At 41.5% G+C, this 17,850-nt stretch overlaps 1 protein-coding gene across 1 annotated transcript in view; it reads right to left on the bottom strand.

Annotated features, from left to right (window-relative positions):
- TUBGCP3 (tubulin gamma complex component 3) overlaps positions 1 to 17,026 on the bottom strand; it is a 56,163-nt gene extending 39,137 nt beyond the window's left edge. The window contains exons 1-5 of the mRNA XM_083437734.1: positions 16,447 to 17,026; positions 4,872 to 4,979; positions 3,268 to 3,335; positions 1,886 to 1,963; positions 255 to 472 (exon numbers count right to left, since the gene is read on the bottom strand). Coding sequence (XP_083293860.1) covers positions 255 to 472; positions 1,886 to 1,963; positions 3,268 to 3,335; positions 4,872 to 4,979; positions 16,447 to 16,522 — 548 coding nt within the window. The 5' untranslated portion in view covers positions 16,523 to 17,026. The remainder of the gene's footprint in view (positions 1 to 254; positions 473 to 1,885; positions 1,964 to 3,267; positions 3,336 to 4,871; positions 4,980 to 16,446) is intronic.
- Positions 17,027 to 17,850: the final 824 nt, after the last annotated feature.

Here is a 17,850-nt window from a genome sequence, read left to right as displayed (position 1 = left end):
CTTTCTTTAATCTTTTTTTGGACTTGCCATTGATTTTGCTATTTTAGCATATGCCACCCTAAGAAGCACTGAGATGCAGGATATAAAATAAGCTTAAATGAAAGTCAAATTGACCTATGGTACAAGGTTAAGATGACAGCTGCCATGCAGGCCAGTTTCGTTGAACAGCAAGCCTTCACTGTCACCTCTGACTGCTATATATTGAAACAGGTCTCTCTGCACGGTTATCGGCAACATGAAAAATGTTCATTTACCCTGGAAGAAATGACTGCGGGGTTGGTGTTGGCCCATTCGGGGCATACATGCCGAGGCTGCTGATTCCACTACTCCCCATACTGGCAGAATTCTGGCCAGACTGAGCATTCCGGTCTTGGTAGTTCAAAGGCAGGCTCTGGGGCCGGGCGTAGTAATACGGAGTTGAGTGGGCATCCCGTGGCAGTGCTTGAGCAAACAGGGAGGCGAAATTTGATACCTTGAAGGGAGGGGAAAAACAACCCAAAGTTTTAAAATAAACCCATTGCCATTAGCTAAATGACTATAAACACATTATCCTTCTGAAACCGATTGCCTATGTATCTGTTTAAAAATTAAAAATAAAATACAGAATACACTTTTCAGAATAAGCCCCAAACTTTATAAAGAATTTTCTAAACAGATGCTAAACGTTAGTAAGGCTAACCTCTAACATTTCAACTTTACGTTTGTCTCAGTTTTTTACATTGTGAGTTGTAATAATACAGTACTTCAAGGGGTGCTGCTGTTTCCTTCCATATCAACTTGCCGACATGCCAAGATCTTGCACCAGCAGCCTTCGTCTAAGTACCACCTACATCAGAGGTGAGGTTTGTTCAGATAGATATGCCTGGCACCAACTCTACTATCTTTTATGTGCCAGGCAAAAACTTCTGTATTTAATGTTTTTCTTTTTTATCTTTTTGTATTTTTTATGTGATAAACGTGAAAATCAATTAAAAATTTTGATTAAAAAAACTTCTTTATTTATCCGGTCACGTTAAAACATTGTTACAATCTTTAGTTATGTTTTTGCTTTTATAATTTCACTTTTATTGGCTTTTATTTTTGTTTTCCAGCTTTAATTCTTTTAAATCAACGTTAAAACATTGATAAAAAGGTGGTGTGTGTGTGTGAGAGAGAGAGAATGCTCCATAAACTACCTCCCATCCCTTGAGAAGTTCCCAAGTACCAACTTCCACTAAAGGAAGCCTAAGAAGGAAACATTTCTCATGCTACCCAGAGCCACAGAACAGGGTGGTGGTGGTGGAGGGGTAGACAAAGGAGAGAAAGAAGCTTATTTCTCCGCCTTGTGTCTGCCTTCCTCCTCGCTGCCCCTTGCTAGAAGCGAGAGAAGATTTCAAAATGCAGACTTATTTTCTGTTGCTTTCTGTAGCAGTGGCAGCAACCTCGGGCATCAGAGATTGAAAGGATCATCACAGGGCAGCTTTGATGTTCTCTTTTCCACCTCATGCCGCCTGTGACTGGCCGGCCATTACTTCTGATGCCTTCTTCATCCCTGCATTGCTCTTGCTGCTGCTCTTTATGTTACTTGGCCGTAGCAGATTGATTCTAAGGCCAATTGCAGAGGAGGAAGGAGGACAGTAGCAGTGGCAGCTGGCCTAGGGACCTGAATCCGAGGGGCAGAGGCTCCAGAATAGGCAGGAGGAAGAGACAGCAGAGCTGGGGGTCTGCTGCAGCCTCTTCTGGCTGTCCAGCTCACCTGGGCTGCTCACCCACCAACTCTTGCCATTCTGTAGTTCACAATGTTGCTTGTCTGTGGCCTAGCAAACTGCAGCTTGATGGTACTCTTACATGTTCATTATATGTAAGATAGATAGACACCCACACCCATACCCACAAAAATAGCTACCTTGTTTGGCTGCTTGCGTGGATCTTCACTGAGGCTCAGCAAGAGGTAGAGGATTGACCATCTGTTCTTCAAAACTCCCTGCCACAAGAGGTAACTATTAGAAATGGTAACGCGGTTTCAAAATTAGTTCTAGTGAGCAAGTATTACCATGATTTAATAGTGGTATGGATGGGAGACGCAAGGTTAGATTAATGGAAACCAAGCCTTGTTGACTAACTGTAGTGCATGACTGGTCTTCAGGCTTCGTTTTTTACTGCAAAATAAAACACCCACCACCAATTTTTCATTCAGCGGCGTTGGTCAAATCAATTAAAGATTTACAGGTCTACTTTTGTTCAAAATGGAAAGTGGTGCATGTATACACCCATCACAGCTACTTGTGGGAAAGTCCTATTGAATTCTATGTGGGTTCGGACTGCAGCCAATATAGCAGAAGGTTATATGCCACTTACCTCTGCCTGGATAACTTCTTTTTTAATAATAATAATAGTAAGACCAGACCCACCTCTTAAGAGACTTAAATCCCTGCTGATATCCTATTTGTCCCTGATCTGATCATACTACTCAACCAGGGTGGGTGGATTATCTTCACAGTGCTATTTCAGCAAGCAGCTTGTCATAACCATATGATAAAAGTACTGATATAAAGTATTAGGAAGTGCCTAATGGCTATTCTCAACAGTTCAGGTCACTGTTCTAGGTTCTTTAAGTACAGTTTGTTCAAATTTTCTAATTCATTAATTTACCTTTGCAATATAAGCAGAAAAACTTGAGCTGTGGCTTAAACAAATGACTGGTAGATCTCCCACCAACAGCTGGACTTCATGCTAATTCATGCCCTGCTGTTTTTAGGCAGCTACTATACTGCTCTCACAAGTCTGGAAATTATTGAACTAGTCTCTCTATAGCAGAGGGAAGTCAACTCATTAATGCCAGGGAATAACGGATTTGCTTGCAGTATACAAAAGTTTGTGAACTTCGCTGAACTTCACTGTCAAAACTGACTCATAAATTCTCAAGTACAAAAGAAAGAAAACCAAGATCACTTAAGAGGCCGACAGAAAACCTGATCAATAAATCAATACACATTATCTTAAAAATAGATTGTGGTGAGATAAGTTTAACATAAAAAGCAAAACACATTTTATGCTGATGTATGTCCTTCCCATAAGAAGTCATATAGTCAACAACAACACGTGATGATTGTTTTTTACTTTCCTCAAAACGGGCTTTTAATATTTTACAGGACAGGAGATCAGAACAAACTCAAACACAACTCATTTCCTTGATCTAGCAAAGCCACATTAGTGGTATTCTTTACACAACAATTAGCAACTAGTCTCCATATTGGTTATTGGGTTGTTCAGAACACATTCCTGTACCTGTGAGTGGAGTTTTCTGTAGAGTTCTGAAAAAACAGCAGCATTCTCTTCCCTTCCTTGCCGCACAACTTTAAAAGAGAAAAGGCAAGTTAAGAACACTGCAAGCTTGCCATGTGCAACATTAGCATTTAAGCTAAACAGAAATTCAATCAACACAGATATCTAATTCACAGAGCTACCAGCTGCTTTGTTACAATGTAGATGACTATTCATTCTGGCCAGAAGGATGGTGTCATATTTAAGACTAGGCCTGTGATCCTAGTGCTTAAGAGACCTTAAGAAACAACATTAAGTGTTGTTCAGTCAGGAGAAAGGGATATGTGTGGTTAATTTGCAAGAAGATCCATGAGCACAGATGTTCTGTGGTCCATGTCCCGCAGGCAGAGGGGGTCAAAAAAGCGGATTTCCAGCAGTCATGGATCGGCAAGATTCAAAATCCCCTGACATACCCACAAACTGGCCCAAGACTATGCGAGGCCTAGGCCTGGAGTATAGTAAGCCCACAACTTATGTTCTGGGGATCATGCATAAAGCCAAAATTGCATATCGTCAAAGCACATTGGATCAATGGTGGGTGGGATTGCCAAAGTTCTCCGCCCCACTGGATGTCTGCTCTTTTACTTTTTTTTTTTGCCAAGCATATAAAGTTGAATGTGTGCAAGTTAAATGTGCATAGGTCTACTGTATTTATTTCTCTCTCATTAGAATCAATGGAAGGGAAAGTGAAAAAATCTGCTTCCTCCACCTGCCACCCTAGCTTATTTAGCAGCAAGGCGACAAAAATGGTGATCGCTCTGCCACAGGGTCTCCCCCAAAGGACAGAAATGCTCATTTCATCCAATGAAATGACCCTATATGAATATGTTTCTATGTAGAATATTCAACTCTACACTATAATAATAGATAAATGCGCACATCTCCTTCCATATTTTCCTTACAACCACATATGAAGGATAGGAGTTTGTTCAGACAAAAGAATAAATACATCTACTCTATATTACACTATCTTCTTGCTTCTTCCCTGCTAGCTTCTGCTGACACAGTGATCTATAACTACAATTCATATTACTCTCTCGCTCTCCTATATGAGGGAATTAAAAAAGAATTAAAACCACCTGTTTCAATTGGTTTTTAACAGATGTGTCTTTTGGACACGCTGCTGGGTGTTATTTTTTAAATAGCTTTGAAAATAGTTTTGTATTGCTAATGTTTTGTTTGTTCATAAAAATTAGTTTTAGAAGCTTTTATAAGGGATTGTGTGAGAAAACCTTTTCACAATTTTATTATTTACAGGTAGGTGGCCGCGTTGGTCTGCAGTCGAAACAAAATAAACAATTTTATTATGGCGCTGCATTTTATTATTGTATTTTATGCTTGTTTTGCTGTTCACTAGTTTGGGTAGACATAGTCTAGAACAGCATCTTATAAATATTTTAAATAAATAAATATAAAAGCACATATATGATGGTGAAAAACAAGGTAATAGTTTATACTGATGAACAGTAAAGTGAACCAGCTCTATTCTAAGAGACAAAACCCACACAGCATTGAACACCTTATAAAACTTGCTCTGAACACTGTTAAAAAATAATAAATAAGCTTACGTTCTTTTTTAATCTTTTCTGCTACAAGAAATTCATCTCTTTCAACAGTAGGGGCAAAGTTGCTTCCAATGACTCGCACTGCATATTGAAACTGCTGGGCTACATCGGCTGAAATAAAATCACAATTAGTCAACTGTTAATAAAAAGAGACTGTGAAAATGCATTTAATTTTATGAGTGGTGCTGTGGTCTAAACCACTGAGCCTAGGGCTTGCCAATCGGAAGGTCGGTGGTTCGTATCCTCACGACGGGGTGAGCTCCCGTTGCTCGGTCCCAGTTCCTGCCAACCTACCAGTTCAAAAGCACGTCAAAGTGCAAGTAGATAAATAGGTACCAGCGGGAAGGTAAACGGCGTTTCCGTGTGCTGCTCTGGTTTTGCCAGAAGCGGCTTAGTCATACTGGCTACATGACCTAGAAAAACAGTCTGCGGACAAACGTCAGCTCCCTTGGCCAGTAAAGTGAGAGTCCCCAGAGTCGTTCACGACTGACTTAACTGTCAGGGGTCCTTTACCTTTACCTTTAATAATAAGATACTGTGAAGATGCATTTAATTTTATGAGTTGCGTACCTACATACACACACACACACACACACACACACACACCAGATACTAATCTGCCATGTGCAATACAGAATCATGAATGTAAAAGTGTCTTCCTGCACAAACAAGATTTTTGGTGTCTAATACCGCAGTTTGCTCAGAAGCAGTCAGCAGAAGTAAGAAACATAGTTTGGATTACTTCAGAAGTTCATTACAGGGTTGTAGAAGCTTCGTGTCCATTTATAGGCACCTCCATTAAACACAGGTCATAAAAATCGTAGAATTTGAGATCTCGAAAGGATCCCAAGGGTCACCTAGTCTAACCCCCTGCAATATAGGAATCTGAACACATGGTCCCCCATCCAATTTGAAATCATTCCAGACCCTGCTTAGCTTTCCAAATGCACTAGCAATTTTATTGCTGAACTACTACTACTTTCAATGACAAAGAATGATAAGTAAATATTCCCTGGCATACTCATAATGTCCAGAGGATTATACATTCTGTGATATTCCAGGAAGGGATACATGAGAGCACCCAACTATTTCCTCCTAGAAATCTGCCCATGAATCCCACTCTATCATTTGCACATTGCTCTACCCCTAAACATTGTATTTATCCGCACACCATTCCAAAGACTTTTCAGCCGTTTGGCTTTTGCTCTCAATTTGAACATGACTTTAAATCTCAGTATTTACAAGCATTTCTGCCTTAACAGCACGGGGGAATGAATAAAGCATTAGAAATACTCAGTTTTCAGTTTCACTTACAGTTCGTAAGTTTATTGTTCTAGCCAAAGGCCATGACAAACTCGTAGCAATAGTATTAATAAAATAATATAGAACATACATCCATAATATAAGCAGACATCCATTACATGAGAGGAGATACCAGAGACATCAACAAGCTTAGATTTAGCCTGATTTCAGATTAAACCTCTGTATCACCAAAACAATTTATAGTTATTTTATCTAAATCCCTTTTCCTCTTTCTTTGTTGCAGCCAATGCATAAACACTCTCTGTGTTACAATGCTATTACTGTTACTCACAACAAGCAAACAAACAAACCCCTGAACCATTTCTGCTGGGGTATACAGGGTTCTGCAAACCAAAGGTTTCAGAAAGTGAACTCTTGGGTCCCTATATAAAGAGGCAAGCTAACAGATAATGAGTGATGTCTTCCACCTGAGGCTGACCACAAATACAAAGTCTGTATGTGCACGGGACTGTGTTGTAACAGCCATCTAAGACTACACTGGGCATCACTTGGAAACACAGCTCCATAAGAATACGTTTCTTACAGAAACTGGTGAGATAACTAGCTCTAAAGTGCTCTGTTCTTGCGAGTGGATACCAAGGGGAATTTTTTTTGTCTTTACAATTAGTTGCAGATCCCTTCTGAATTCTATCCAGAAAAGCCAATCCCTTAGCTGACAATTATTTAAGGTCAGTGTAGTGTTCAGTTCTGGATAGGAATAGTAGTCTAAAACATCTTGACAAGCTGCTTTCCAGAGTTGGTTTTCACCCAATTCCATATAGCACAGCACAGGAATATAACATATGTGTAACAATTATTTTAATGTACCTTAACTGAGCGCAGTCCGCTCAGTCTTAAATTGTTGGCCACCCAAATTCTGTATGAAGAAGAGCTGCTGATATTTCTAATGGCAAAGTACAGCTTCTGAAAAAAATATTCCACAGTTTCTAAAACCTTAATGGAGTTCAAATCAGAACCCTAGATTCATTAGAAATATGTAATAATTTCGAATAAAAAATGTGCTGAATTCCCAATATAAATGTAGCAACCACATCACGTCCAGGGTCCCACATGCGCCCTTTCAATTGGATGAACCTTGGACAGAATAAAGGCAGCACCATCTCAGTGCATGAAATTGCTAGGCCATAAAATTGACCATACAGCTTAGCAAGAGGAAGAAGTAAATATTATTTTAACCTAAGCAATATTTGAGATGAAAAGGCACTCTTTCCTCAAACTGCTTTTTAAAAGTCTCTGCCCCTGCCAGAGACTTCATTCCACATTTGGCTGAACTGGGTCAGCAAAACAGAAAACTGCTGGGCAGCCTCAATTCCAAAAGGCAAATAACTTTGCCAAGTGTAAAGAGAAGGGGCTCAACAAATATAAAGAAACGGACTTCTATCCTGCAGTTCCTAATGAGCTGTATATAGAGTGCATGCAAAGGAAGCCTCTTATCTGTCATGGATGCTTTAGTTGAGATTCCTGCATTGCAAGGGGTTGGATTAGACGACCCTCTACAATTCTATGATTCCATTATTCATGTTAACAAAAGGCTAAACAGAGAACTTAGCAAATTAGCATCCATCACTCTCTCTCTCTCATATAATATGGTGTCCCTAGAAAAGCTGACCTTCAAAACATTATATTTTTTACCGTGAAAGTCTCATTAAATTGAATGAGACCTTCACCTCTTAAATGTGAAAACAATGCAAGTGGGATATAAATTAAGTGTGATGTTGATAAAGATGTGAGATGGAACATAGCCATAGACCTGCCTTTCAAAGCTCATGTGAATGCTAGCAATTTCACAATTGTGCCCTTATTTGAGTACTCTGACAGGATCTCTTAATGAACAGATTTGTGGAATATTCTCCAAAGAATTCAGAACACCAGTAAATAGCATTCTGATTCTCAAAGTGCTGAACGCAAAGAACAAAAGTATCAATAATTTTAAGGAGGCAAGTTTTTATTGAGCATGCTTTTATGTAGCTGCTATGAAGTCAGGTTTCAATAATGCTTAGTGGGAATTTTCTTTTATCATCCATTTTTCACAACCTTCTCACCATCTCCACTAATGTATCAGAGGTATTTCTACTCAGAACTGCAGTGTTCGGCATACGTATTTCAAAGCCTAGAAAGAACTCTGAACAAATTCCCTGCGAAAATGTAGACAAACTATTAGAGGCAAGAGGAAATTAAGGTCAAAATGATCCAAGAAAAAAAGGAACTGTCACGGCTAGCGCTTTTTAGAAATTTCCCGAAAAGGGAGAGTACGAAATTAAATATGTATGGTTAAATTATGTGGTTTAGTGATTTCCTTCCCACACCTTACAAAACCACTGAAAATAGCTAAACAAGGTTTGCACTTAAGACCTCAAGTACCATTTGCTGAAAAGACACAAGGAAAGTAAAAAACAACAACAGGTCTTTGGAGTCATGAAATCCAATTTCCTGTAGCCTCAAGCATAAATGCCACCATCTTGGCAAAGGATATGGAGAAGGAAAGTTTAACCTTTCATCAGCGGGTGGGGTCAAACACCTCCGAACAGCACCAGACAAAATCCATAAAACTTTTGTCTCAATAGCCTTTATTGAAACAAAGGTAGTTCTCATCCAATACAGAGCATAAATTATCGTATTTTTCCGTGTATAAGACTAGGTTTTTTCCCTAAAAAATAATGTCAAAAATTAAGGGGCGTCTTATACACAGATACATCTCCACCCATTTTCCTAAATCTGAGTCCCCTAAAATAGGGGGCATCTTATACATGGGGGCGTCTTATAGATGAAAAAATACGGTCCCATGTGGCATTTGGGAGGGATGCAGAGGGGGTGTAATTTAGTGGGGGAAATGTTGTTTCACTTATGGTTTTTAAGGTCAATTTTACTGCCTTGGAATGTCCAAGAAAACCCAAGCAACATGCACATAGGGTGCTAGGGCTCAAAGTAGCCACACAAAATGCCCTTTAAGGTTATTCACTAATTCCCATAATCTGCAGGTGCTTAGCCCAGAGCCTGTTGTGTCCATTTCATGTGAGAAAAAATACAGAGGATGAAGAAACAGAATTCTGCCCATTTTCATAACAGACAAATCACTCATTTCCCCTTAACATCACCAAAAAATGTGTAGGTGGGGTCAATAGCAGGTTTACAAAATCACTTTAGAAACCTAAAATTTAAAAACCTTTTGCCCCAATTAGACCCTTCCTTGTGGCCTAACAAAACTATTTTCATCATAGCTATTATTTTGTGTGAAGCTTATTGATGACCCCAATTCCATCTGCAAATGTTTGCAAGCAACCTGGTCCCTCACTTCATCAGCTAGCAACTCTCAGTCAAGAACCTTTAGAGGAGCACATTTCTCTGCTCACAGAAAGATGTTTACAGTATGTGATTAGAGTTGCCCTCGACGCTTCCAGGACACAGCATCACTGGCCTCCTTCTAAAGAATCAATAAAGTCCTCAGATTTGATTACTAGTGTGAGCACCAAAGAAAACATTGCCTCTGTACGTAACCAGTAGGAGGTTTACCAGGAATCTCTCACAATGTTAAAACTGAGGAACAATTACTTGCATTTAAAGGAAGATGTGCAAGATGTCCACATTTCCCAATATGACAAAAGATGTTTCCATAAATGAAGTAATGTACAAATCTGAGTTGAAATCTTATGCACACACTCCTGGGGAAAGTTCCCACTAAAATGTACGGGATGGCACTGGAGAAGACTCAGCTCATACAACATCAATGCTAACTGCTAAAAGTCCCAAACAAATACATGAAGGTAGCCCTTTTTTTGTAAATAAGAGTAATTAAAATTAACATAATATTATCCAACATTGCCAAGTTTGTCCACCATGCTTACCATATCATAATAATTATTCTTAGTTTAATTACTGTCAAAAGAAATGACATTTTAAAATAAAAAGCACAAAATGCTATGTTTTATAGGCCAAGTGAAGTCCTACAGTGTGCAATACTTAAGCCAAATAAAAGAGTTTATACATAAGGGAAACCATTTTAGTATTTCAAAGGAGCAAAATGATACAAGTTTTATAAATATAAACATCAGACAAATTATTCATTCTAAAAGCTCCCTATTGGTAAAGATATTTGAACTGCATAAGGATAGGCAATTTTCAATCTATCACCTGGGTAACTGCTACTTTTTATACCACAAAACTGCTTTGATTTTAGCAGGTCTCAAATCTTGGCTCAACTCAGCTCTCTGAAGCTTTTGAATTTGATTTTTTTAAAAAAATCAAATACGCCTTTCGACTTCTGATAAAACGTTCAAGGGAGTGAATAAATTTGGTATTAATCCAGTTTTGTCTTCTGTCACCCTTCCCCTTGTGGCAGATTATGATTTTTAGACAAAAAGACCTTTCTCCCCCAATCTGAACTCTTTAGACAAGTCAGGCTGCAAGTAACAAGTTATCTTTAAGAAAAGCCTAATTTTATCGCCAGCTTATAGAACACCATGTTCTTCAGGACCTATTTCCCAAAGTGAGCTAAAAGAACAAAACCTACACGCAATCTAAACATTTCCATATTTACTGTACTTAGGAGTAAGTCACAGTTAATTCAATGCGTCTTACTCCCAAGGATCTGAGCAAATAACTGTAGCATTATACCACAATCCTATGCATGTTTAAGTTAGTCTCACTTAACACAATGAGTAATACTTATGAGTAAATATGCATGGAATTGTGCTGTCAGGATTTCATTTCTGTGCTAGATGCACAAATTTTCCCCCAGAGGCAAACAACCTATTTCTTGCAAATTCCACAAGATAGTTCTCCCCAATTTTTAAGATTTGTGTTTTCATACCCATCTATCTACTTAGCAATTACCAACTGCATCTACCTTCATTAAAATAATTCTGTAAACAATTATTTGGTGAAATCCACACAAGTTTAACACACTGTCTCTTCTTTAGAGACTTCAGTCTCATAAAATGGGCAGGTGAATTATCCTGTGCAATACTACAATCAAATGGGATGTATGTGGTGTAAGGGGATGGGAGGGGTACATGTTGTGCTCCATCTGAAGTAGTCTGCCCACCTTTGGTCCCCACCCTGAATTTAGTGTTCACCTGTGGCTCCCAGAAGCTGTCAGCATACAACAGCAGCCACACCCCAGGAATGGCTTTGACTGGCCGGCTAAACCAGGTGAGAATAGCCGATAGGTCTTAAGCTCTCTGAGAGTTAGGGACTTTCTCTGCATGTGAAGACAGGCTCTGGCAAATTGAGCGTGGAAGAACAATAGTGGGTCCAACAGTAAAAAGGCGGTTTCTGCACATACAGAAGTCAGAGGCAGATGGGGCTCATCAACCTGGGAAGCTAGCCCATCTAGGAGAAGGAAAACTGATCCTAAACCTCTGCTGCCTTTCAGGCAGTGTTGGAAACTGAGATATGAAAGCGAGAAGCTAAATGGCACCTTAAAGCTAGGTTACGGGCGCAACAACGGAATGTCTAGACACACTTTTTTATAACGGGAATAGAAGGCTGAAAAGGACTGAAGTATTATGTTCATTTTTCACATAGTCTAGTCCTTCTCCTGCCCACCCACCTAACATTCTTAAGAAAGTCTCTTCTACAGTCTTCGGAGAGTAGCTGGAAGTGGGGAGGCAGAAAAAGATCCTCCTTTCCTTCCACACTGCAGTTTTAATCTGAAATCTTAGGCGCAGTACTGCACCCAGAACTTAGAAACTGCTCACACTAATGGAATACCCTGCAAAATGCGCCAAGAACAATGGGAGTTTCGAACACTGCTTCCAGGATACCGTTCAGGAGAAGAAAAGGCTAAGCAATAAACCCTACACAAATCCAGAGTGGAGTCCCTAAGGTGGTCAGGTGGCATCTCATTTGCCTCTTTCCAGCTACTCCTGCAGCCAAGCTGGTGACAAATGCAGTGCTCTGCTTTCCAGGCCCTTCGTACATAGTGCCCAGGCCTGCTCCCAGGGGGTGTCACTTCAGTGCTGCTAACGCAGTGATTTAACTTCATCACTGGAGACACACACCATTGTCTCTCAAGACAGATGCCAACCAGCTACAATCAAGTACCGTATTTTTTGCTCTATAAGACTCACTTTTCCCCTCCTAAAAAGTAAGGGGAAATGTGTGTGCGTCTTATGGAGCGAATGCAGGCTGCGCAGCTATCCCAGAAGCCAGAACAGCAAGAGGGATTGCTGCTTTCACTGCACAGCGATCCCTCTTGCTGTTCTGGCTTCTGGGATTCAGAATATTTTTTTCCTTGTTTTCCTTCTCCAAAAACTAAGTGCGTCTTATGGTCTGGTGCGTCTTATAGAGCGAAAAATACGGTAAGTTCCTTACTAATGAATCGTGTTTGATATTTGCAGCAGCTTGCACACACCAAAAGAAACCCCAAAATTTTAAAGCACAATAAAGTATGCATCCAAGTCATCTTAACTAATTTTCAAAGAACAAACAAATATTCATTATGCCATGTTTAAGACAATGACCATGACTTAGCACAAATCAGCAAATGAGTGGGTTCCCAGAGAGAAGATTGTGCCGATTTTGCTCCTCCTCTGGTCCTGCCGCTGCAAAATGCTGTAAGCTAAGCCATAGCTTGTGGTTTATCTCCCACAACCCACAAGCAGTAATCCATAGACTTGGTTATAGCTTGTGGTTTGTCTGGAAATAAACCATGAGCTCAAATATGACACAGTGCTAAGACAAACCATGGCTTAGCTCACAGCAGGGCAGGGCAGCCATAAATGCTCCAATATCAGAAAAATAAAATAACCTATGTTGGATGGGGTTACACAACACAGGTTCATAGTCTGGGGTGCTTCTGGCTGTGGCCTTGATATTGACACTCAGGTAAAAGCAATGGTCAGATGTATATTTGCCCAGTTTAGTCTGGTGCTGCGGTCACACATTCCTGGAGACAGCAGACCTAACCACAATGACACATCCAGATCATTCAAAGTCACTTAACATGGTTGCTTTTGAAAAGTGTCCAGAAACTTCAATCAGTTCAGAAATCATCAATCAGGTTGTTAATTGGAGTTGGAGTACTTGACCCAATTCAAAATGCTAGTGATAACTTTCAGCCTTTCACCAATTGAGACCAAGATAACTAAAGGACCATCTCCTCTGTATGATCTTACCAGGTCATATAAAGCCTGCAGTGGAGGCCTATATGGGTTCTAATAACCCCTGGGACCAGAAATAGGGCTGAATCAAGGCTTTGGAATTTCATCCCAAGAGGTTTGCCTTGCCTTTTTGTAGCTTAAGTGGGTCATAAGATAAGTTAACCTTCATTGTAGGGTGTTTTTTTAAATTCTGCCGCGTGGTCTTTAATTATGCTACTTTACCTATTACTTCTTATGAAGCTTACTGTTTTTTATATTTATCCCCCTACTTTAGTTTCCTTTTTAGCTGTGTTTATTTTATTTTTAATTGGTGTTTTCAGACTTTTAGCCATCTTGACGTCTGCAGAAAACATACCGCAGTTCCATTTTTGCTTTTATAATCTTTGATCCAATACAATTGCTGTATCTTTCAACTGTCCCGTTCATAGGTAACTATTTTCTCACTGCAAACAGATTAACAGGATGTATTATGTAATTCAGTACTACTTTATTTCCTACCAAATAAGAAAATTTAACCTACACATACAAAAATGCATGTTATGCCCGGGAAGCGGATTTTACGTCAGAAGTAACTAACAAATTTAATTATGAAAATATCAGTATCTGGAGAAATACCATAATCATGTATACTTAATCTCTCACAATGATCTATAGGAAGCTGTGCATTCGGTAGCCATTGTTCTTTCAAAGTATTTGAACAGTAGCCTACAAAAGGGGGTGACTTTTAGCTTTAGAAGCAATAATGCACTTCATTCTCCTAAGATTTTGCTTACTTATGGGATGTTAATCACAACATACCTGCTGTACCTCTTTTTCCATTGCTCAAAAAAAAGACTCAACACAGCTTTTTTTAGCAGCATCTCATCAGCTGGGAGATAGCTCTGAAGTTAATCAAGCCTCTTAAGATTTGGAAAAGAACTCAAATGTTTGATGATGCAGAAATCAACCTCTACAGAACCCCAACAGGTGACTATCTCACCTCTGCGTAAATACAGTGGTACCCTGCAAGACGAATGCCTCGCAAGACGGAAAACCCGCTAGACAAAAGAGTTTTCCGTTTTTTTATGCGTTTCGCAGGACGAATTTCCCTATGGGCTTGCTTCGCAAGACAAAAATGTCTTGCGAGTCTTGAGATTTTTTTCCGCTCCCCACCCCATTTTTCTAAGCCGCTAAACCGCTAATAGCCTTTTAGCAGCTAAGCCGCTAAGCCGCTAAGCCGCTAAGCCTTTAATAGCCGCTAAACCGCTAATAGCGCTAATCCGCTAATAGGGTTACTTCGCAAGACGAAAAAACCGCTAGACGAAGAGACTCGCGGAACGAATTAATTTCGTCTTGCGAGGCACCACTGTACTTCTTAACAAAGCAGAGTCCACCACCTTCTGAAGCAGTCTGCCTCACTCTCCAACAGCTTCTACCTGCATAAAGTTCTTCCTAATGTTCAGTTTAAGTTTTTTCTTCGTATTTGGATCCAATGGTTCAGGTCCTAACTTCTAGAGCACGAATAGGCAACATGGTGTTCTCCAGTTGGCCACACTAGCTGGAGCTGATGGTAGTTGCAGTCCTACAATATCTGGAGAGTACCACATTGGCTACTCCTTACCTAGAGCGAGAGAAAACATGTATGTTCCATCTATGTGACAACCCTTCAAATACTTATGGTGGTCATTACACTGGAACTTAATCATTTCATTTTAAGGCTAATTGTACCTGACTTCAATCTTTCCTCACAGGACTTCGTCTCTAGGCTCCTCTGTATCTGTCGTCATCCTTTGGAGATGTTCTAATTTGTCTATATCCTTCTTAAACCACAATCTCCAGACCTGGAGTTCTGACCAATGCAGAACAGTGGTACCAATTACTTCTCGTGATCTGGACACTATGCATCTGCTGATGCAGTCAAAAATTGTATTAGCCTTTGTAGCTGTTAACAGTACACTGCAGTCTCATATTCAGCTTACGCCTACTAAAATGGCTTTAAAAGAGGATTAGACAGGTTTGTGGATGATAACTCTGTCAATGGCTATTAACCCTGATGGCTATGTTCTACCACCACTGTCAGAGGCAGTGTGCTTCTGAATACCAGATGCTGGGACCCATACCAGGAGAGAGCTCTTGCACTCAGATAGTGATTGAGGGCTTCCCACAGGCATCTAGTTGGCCACAGTGAGAAGAGAATGCTGGCCTTGATGGTTTACTGGCCTGATCCAGCAGGTTAAGAACAGAAGATGAGCAAGTGGATCAGGCCAGTGGCCACCTAGTCCAGCATACTATGGCTAACTAGGTTCATAGAATCACAGCATTGTAGAGTTGGAAGGGATCCCAAGGGTCATCCAGTCCAACCCCCTGCAACAGGGTCCCGAAACCATACCGGGGGGGGGGGGCTGCTAGCAGTTGTTGGGGTTTTTTAACGCACCAATTCATTTCACACCACCTGGTGTCAAGTTGAGTGTCATCCTGTACATGTGGATCTGATTTCTCCACCACCAAAAAAACACCCTAAATGCAGAATATTACATTTGTGTATAGCTATTCTACACAATATTCAGTGATCCAGCATCCAGCCTATTCCTCTCAGAGGCCCTACTTAGCTTTTCCACCCCCGTTGCCTTATTTATATGCACAAAGAAGCTCTGCTGCCCAGGTGGCTGGGCCAAATCTCAGTTAAGTCCACCCAGTGTAGCTGAGGCAAGAAACCTGACTTTTAGAACCGACCAGGCACTCTTGCAGTAGGACGTCTTGTCTCTCTCTCTCTCTCTCTGATGCGCATTAATTACTGTTTCGGGCACCTCTTTTCGGCGGGAGGAGGCGAGGCGGTGGCTGGGGAGGGTGTTTTGCAGCCAAGTTATTCCAGGGGGCACGAAGCTGTCCGTCTGCTCAACTCGGCCACCCACGGGAAGCAGCAGCAGCAGAAGCAGCCTCTTTCGCCTGCCTACACCTTATTATGTGGGAAGGCTAGACAGAGCATCCTTCGCTCCACCTGCACAGCTCCCACAGCGGCTCCGCTGACAGAAGGGCAGGAGGAGCCGCTACGCAACACAACAACACAACACAACACAACACAACACACAAGCCAACACAAACACACGGAGAAGCGACCCGAGCAAGCTCACGACAAGCGGGAAAGGGCTTCTATAGTCTTCGGGGGAGGCAATTACCTTCGCCCTTGCCCAGGATGCGGCAGCACAGGTTCTGCAGCAGGACGTTGGGCGACTTCTGATCCGGGCTCGCCATCCTCTCGCATTGGAGGCAGGAGGGTGGGGAGGAGGACGCGCCCCTCGCCCGCCCTTACCCTCCTCCGAGGGCCGCTTCTCCTCGAGCCTCCCAACTCGGGTGGCTTCCCTGGTCCGCGGCTTAGGGCGCCATTTTAATAAAAAAAAACACGCCGGAGGGAGAAGAGAAGAGGTGGTGGCGGGGGGGGGAAGGGAGAGAGAAAGGAAGGGGGAAAATAAAAATTGAGAGAGGAGAAGAAAAAGAAGCAAGCAACGGTTTTCAAATGCGGGCCCCCACAATGCCCCTCGCAGCCCGGACGGTGCAACGCCGAACACCTTCCCTCGCGCCGCCGCTAAGCCGCGGCGAGGAGGTTCCGCGTTGCAAACGGGCCCCTACCAACACAGATAAGAGGCCCTGCCCGGGGCTTAGTTTTTAATATGGGGGGAGTGTTTGTGCCTCTTTTATATCTATATAACCCCCGGCATTTTGCAGCCACGCATTTATTCATGCTCAAGTCAAGGCTGCCAGACGCCAAGGAAACATGGGAGGCGTCCCTCCACCCATAGCTGGGCGTCACTGGCCGCACCGTGGCGTCATCGCTTTTGAAATGATCAGAGCGGGGGGCGCGCGGGGCACGTAAGAAGAAGAAAAAGCCGCGAGTCTGCTTCGGCCGCCTATATGGAGGCTGTGACCTGTATAAACTCTGCTGCTCTCATTGTAATGGAAAACAAAATCTCTCGGATTGTTATGAAAGATGCAGGATGAAATGATTAACAATAGGACCCACAAAGGGGAAGAGGGAAGTCCAAGAGATTCCTTGGAATCTTGTTTTTATGTTGTATGTTGGACATGTGTCTGTAAAATTTTAATCTGAAAAACCAAATAAATAATTTTATTTTTAAAGGGAAAACAAAATCGCAAAAATTATAAACTCCTCCTTGCTGCTTCTAGACTGCCACTGTCTTCGGAATGGATTCAGTCACACCCCTTTCAGACGACCTGTTCCTTGAGCATCCGCTCAGATGCTCAGGGAGGTTAGATGGTGCTACTTACTGCTAGCAGTAACCCCCCACCACTTCCCATACTGCAGGTTTGATGCGCAAGACTTCCCAATCAGTTACAGTTGCACAACCTGGATTTGCCTGTATGAGATTGAATCCCACCCGAAAATAGTGATAGTGCAGAAGTGCATTTGGAGCTCTGGCAGGGAAACACTTTCCCAAAAGATTGGGCTTTTTGCAATCAGGAAAGTGATAAGGACACACACTAGGAAGTGGAATAACAATTGCTTGCTGCAACATCGTTCAATTTCTCCTAAAAAACAAATCAGGATGAATGATCATTAAACA

Source organism: Podarcis tiliguerta (genome assembly GCF_965153285.1).
Source record: "Podarcis tiliguerta genome assembly, chromosome: 4".
NCBI classification, from domain to species: Eukaryota; Metazoa; Chordata; class Lepidosauria; order Squamata; family Lacertidae; genus Podarcis; species Podarcis tiliguerta.
This window is presented reverse-complemented; position numbering and strand designations above follow the sequence as displayed.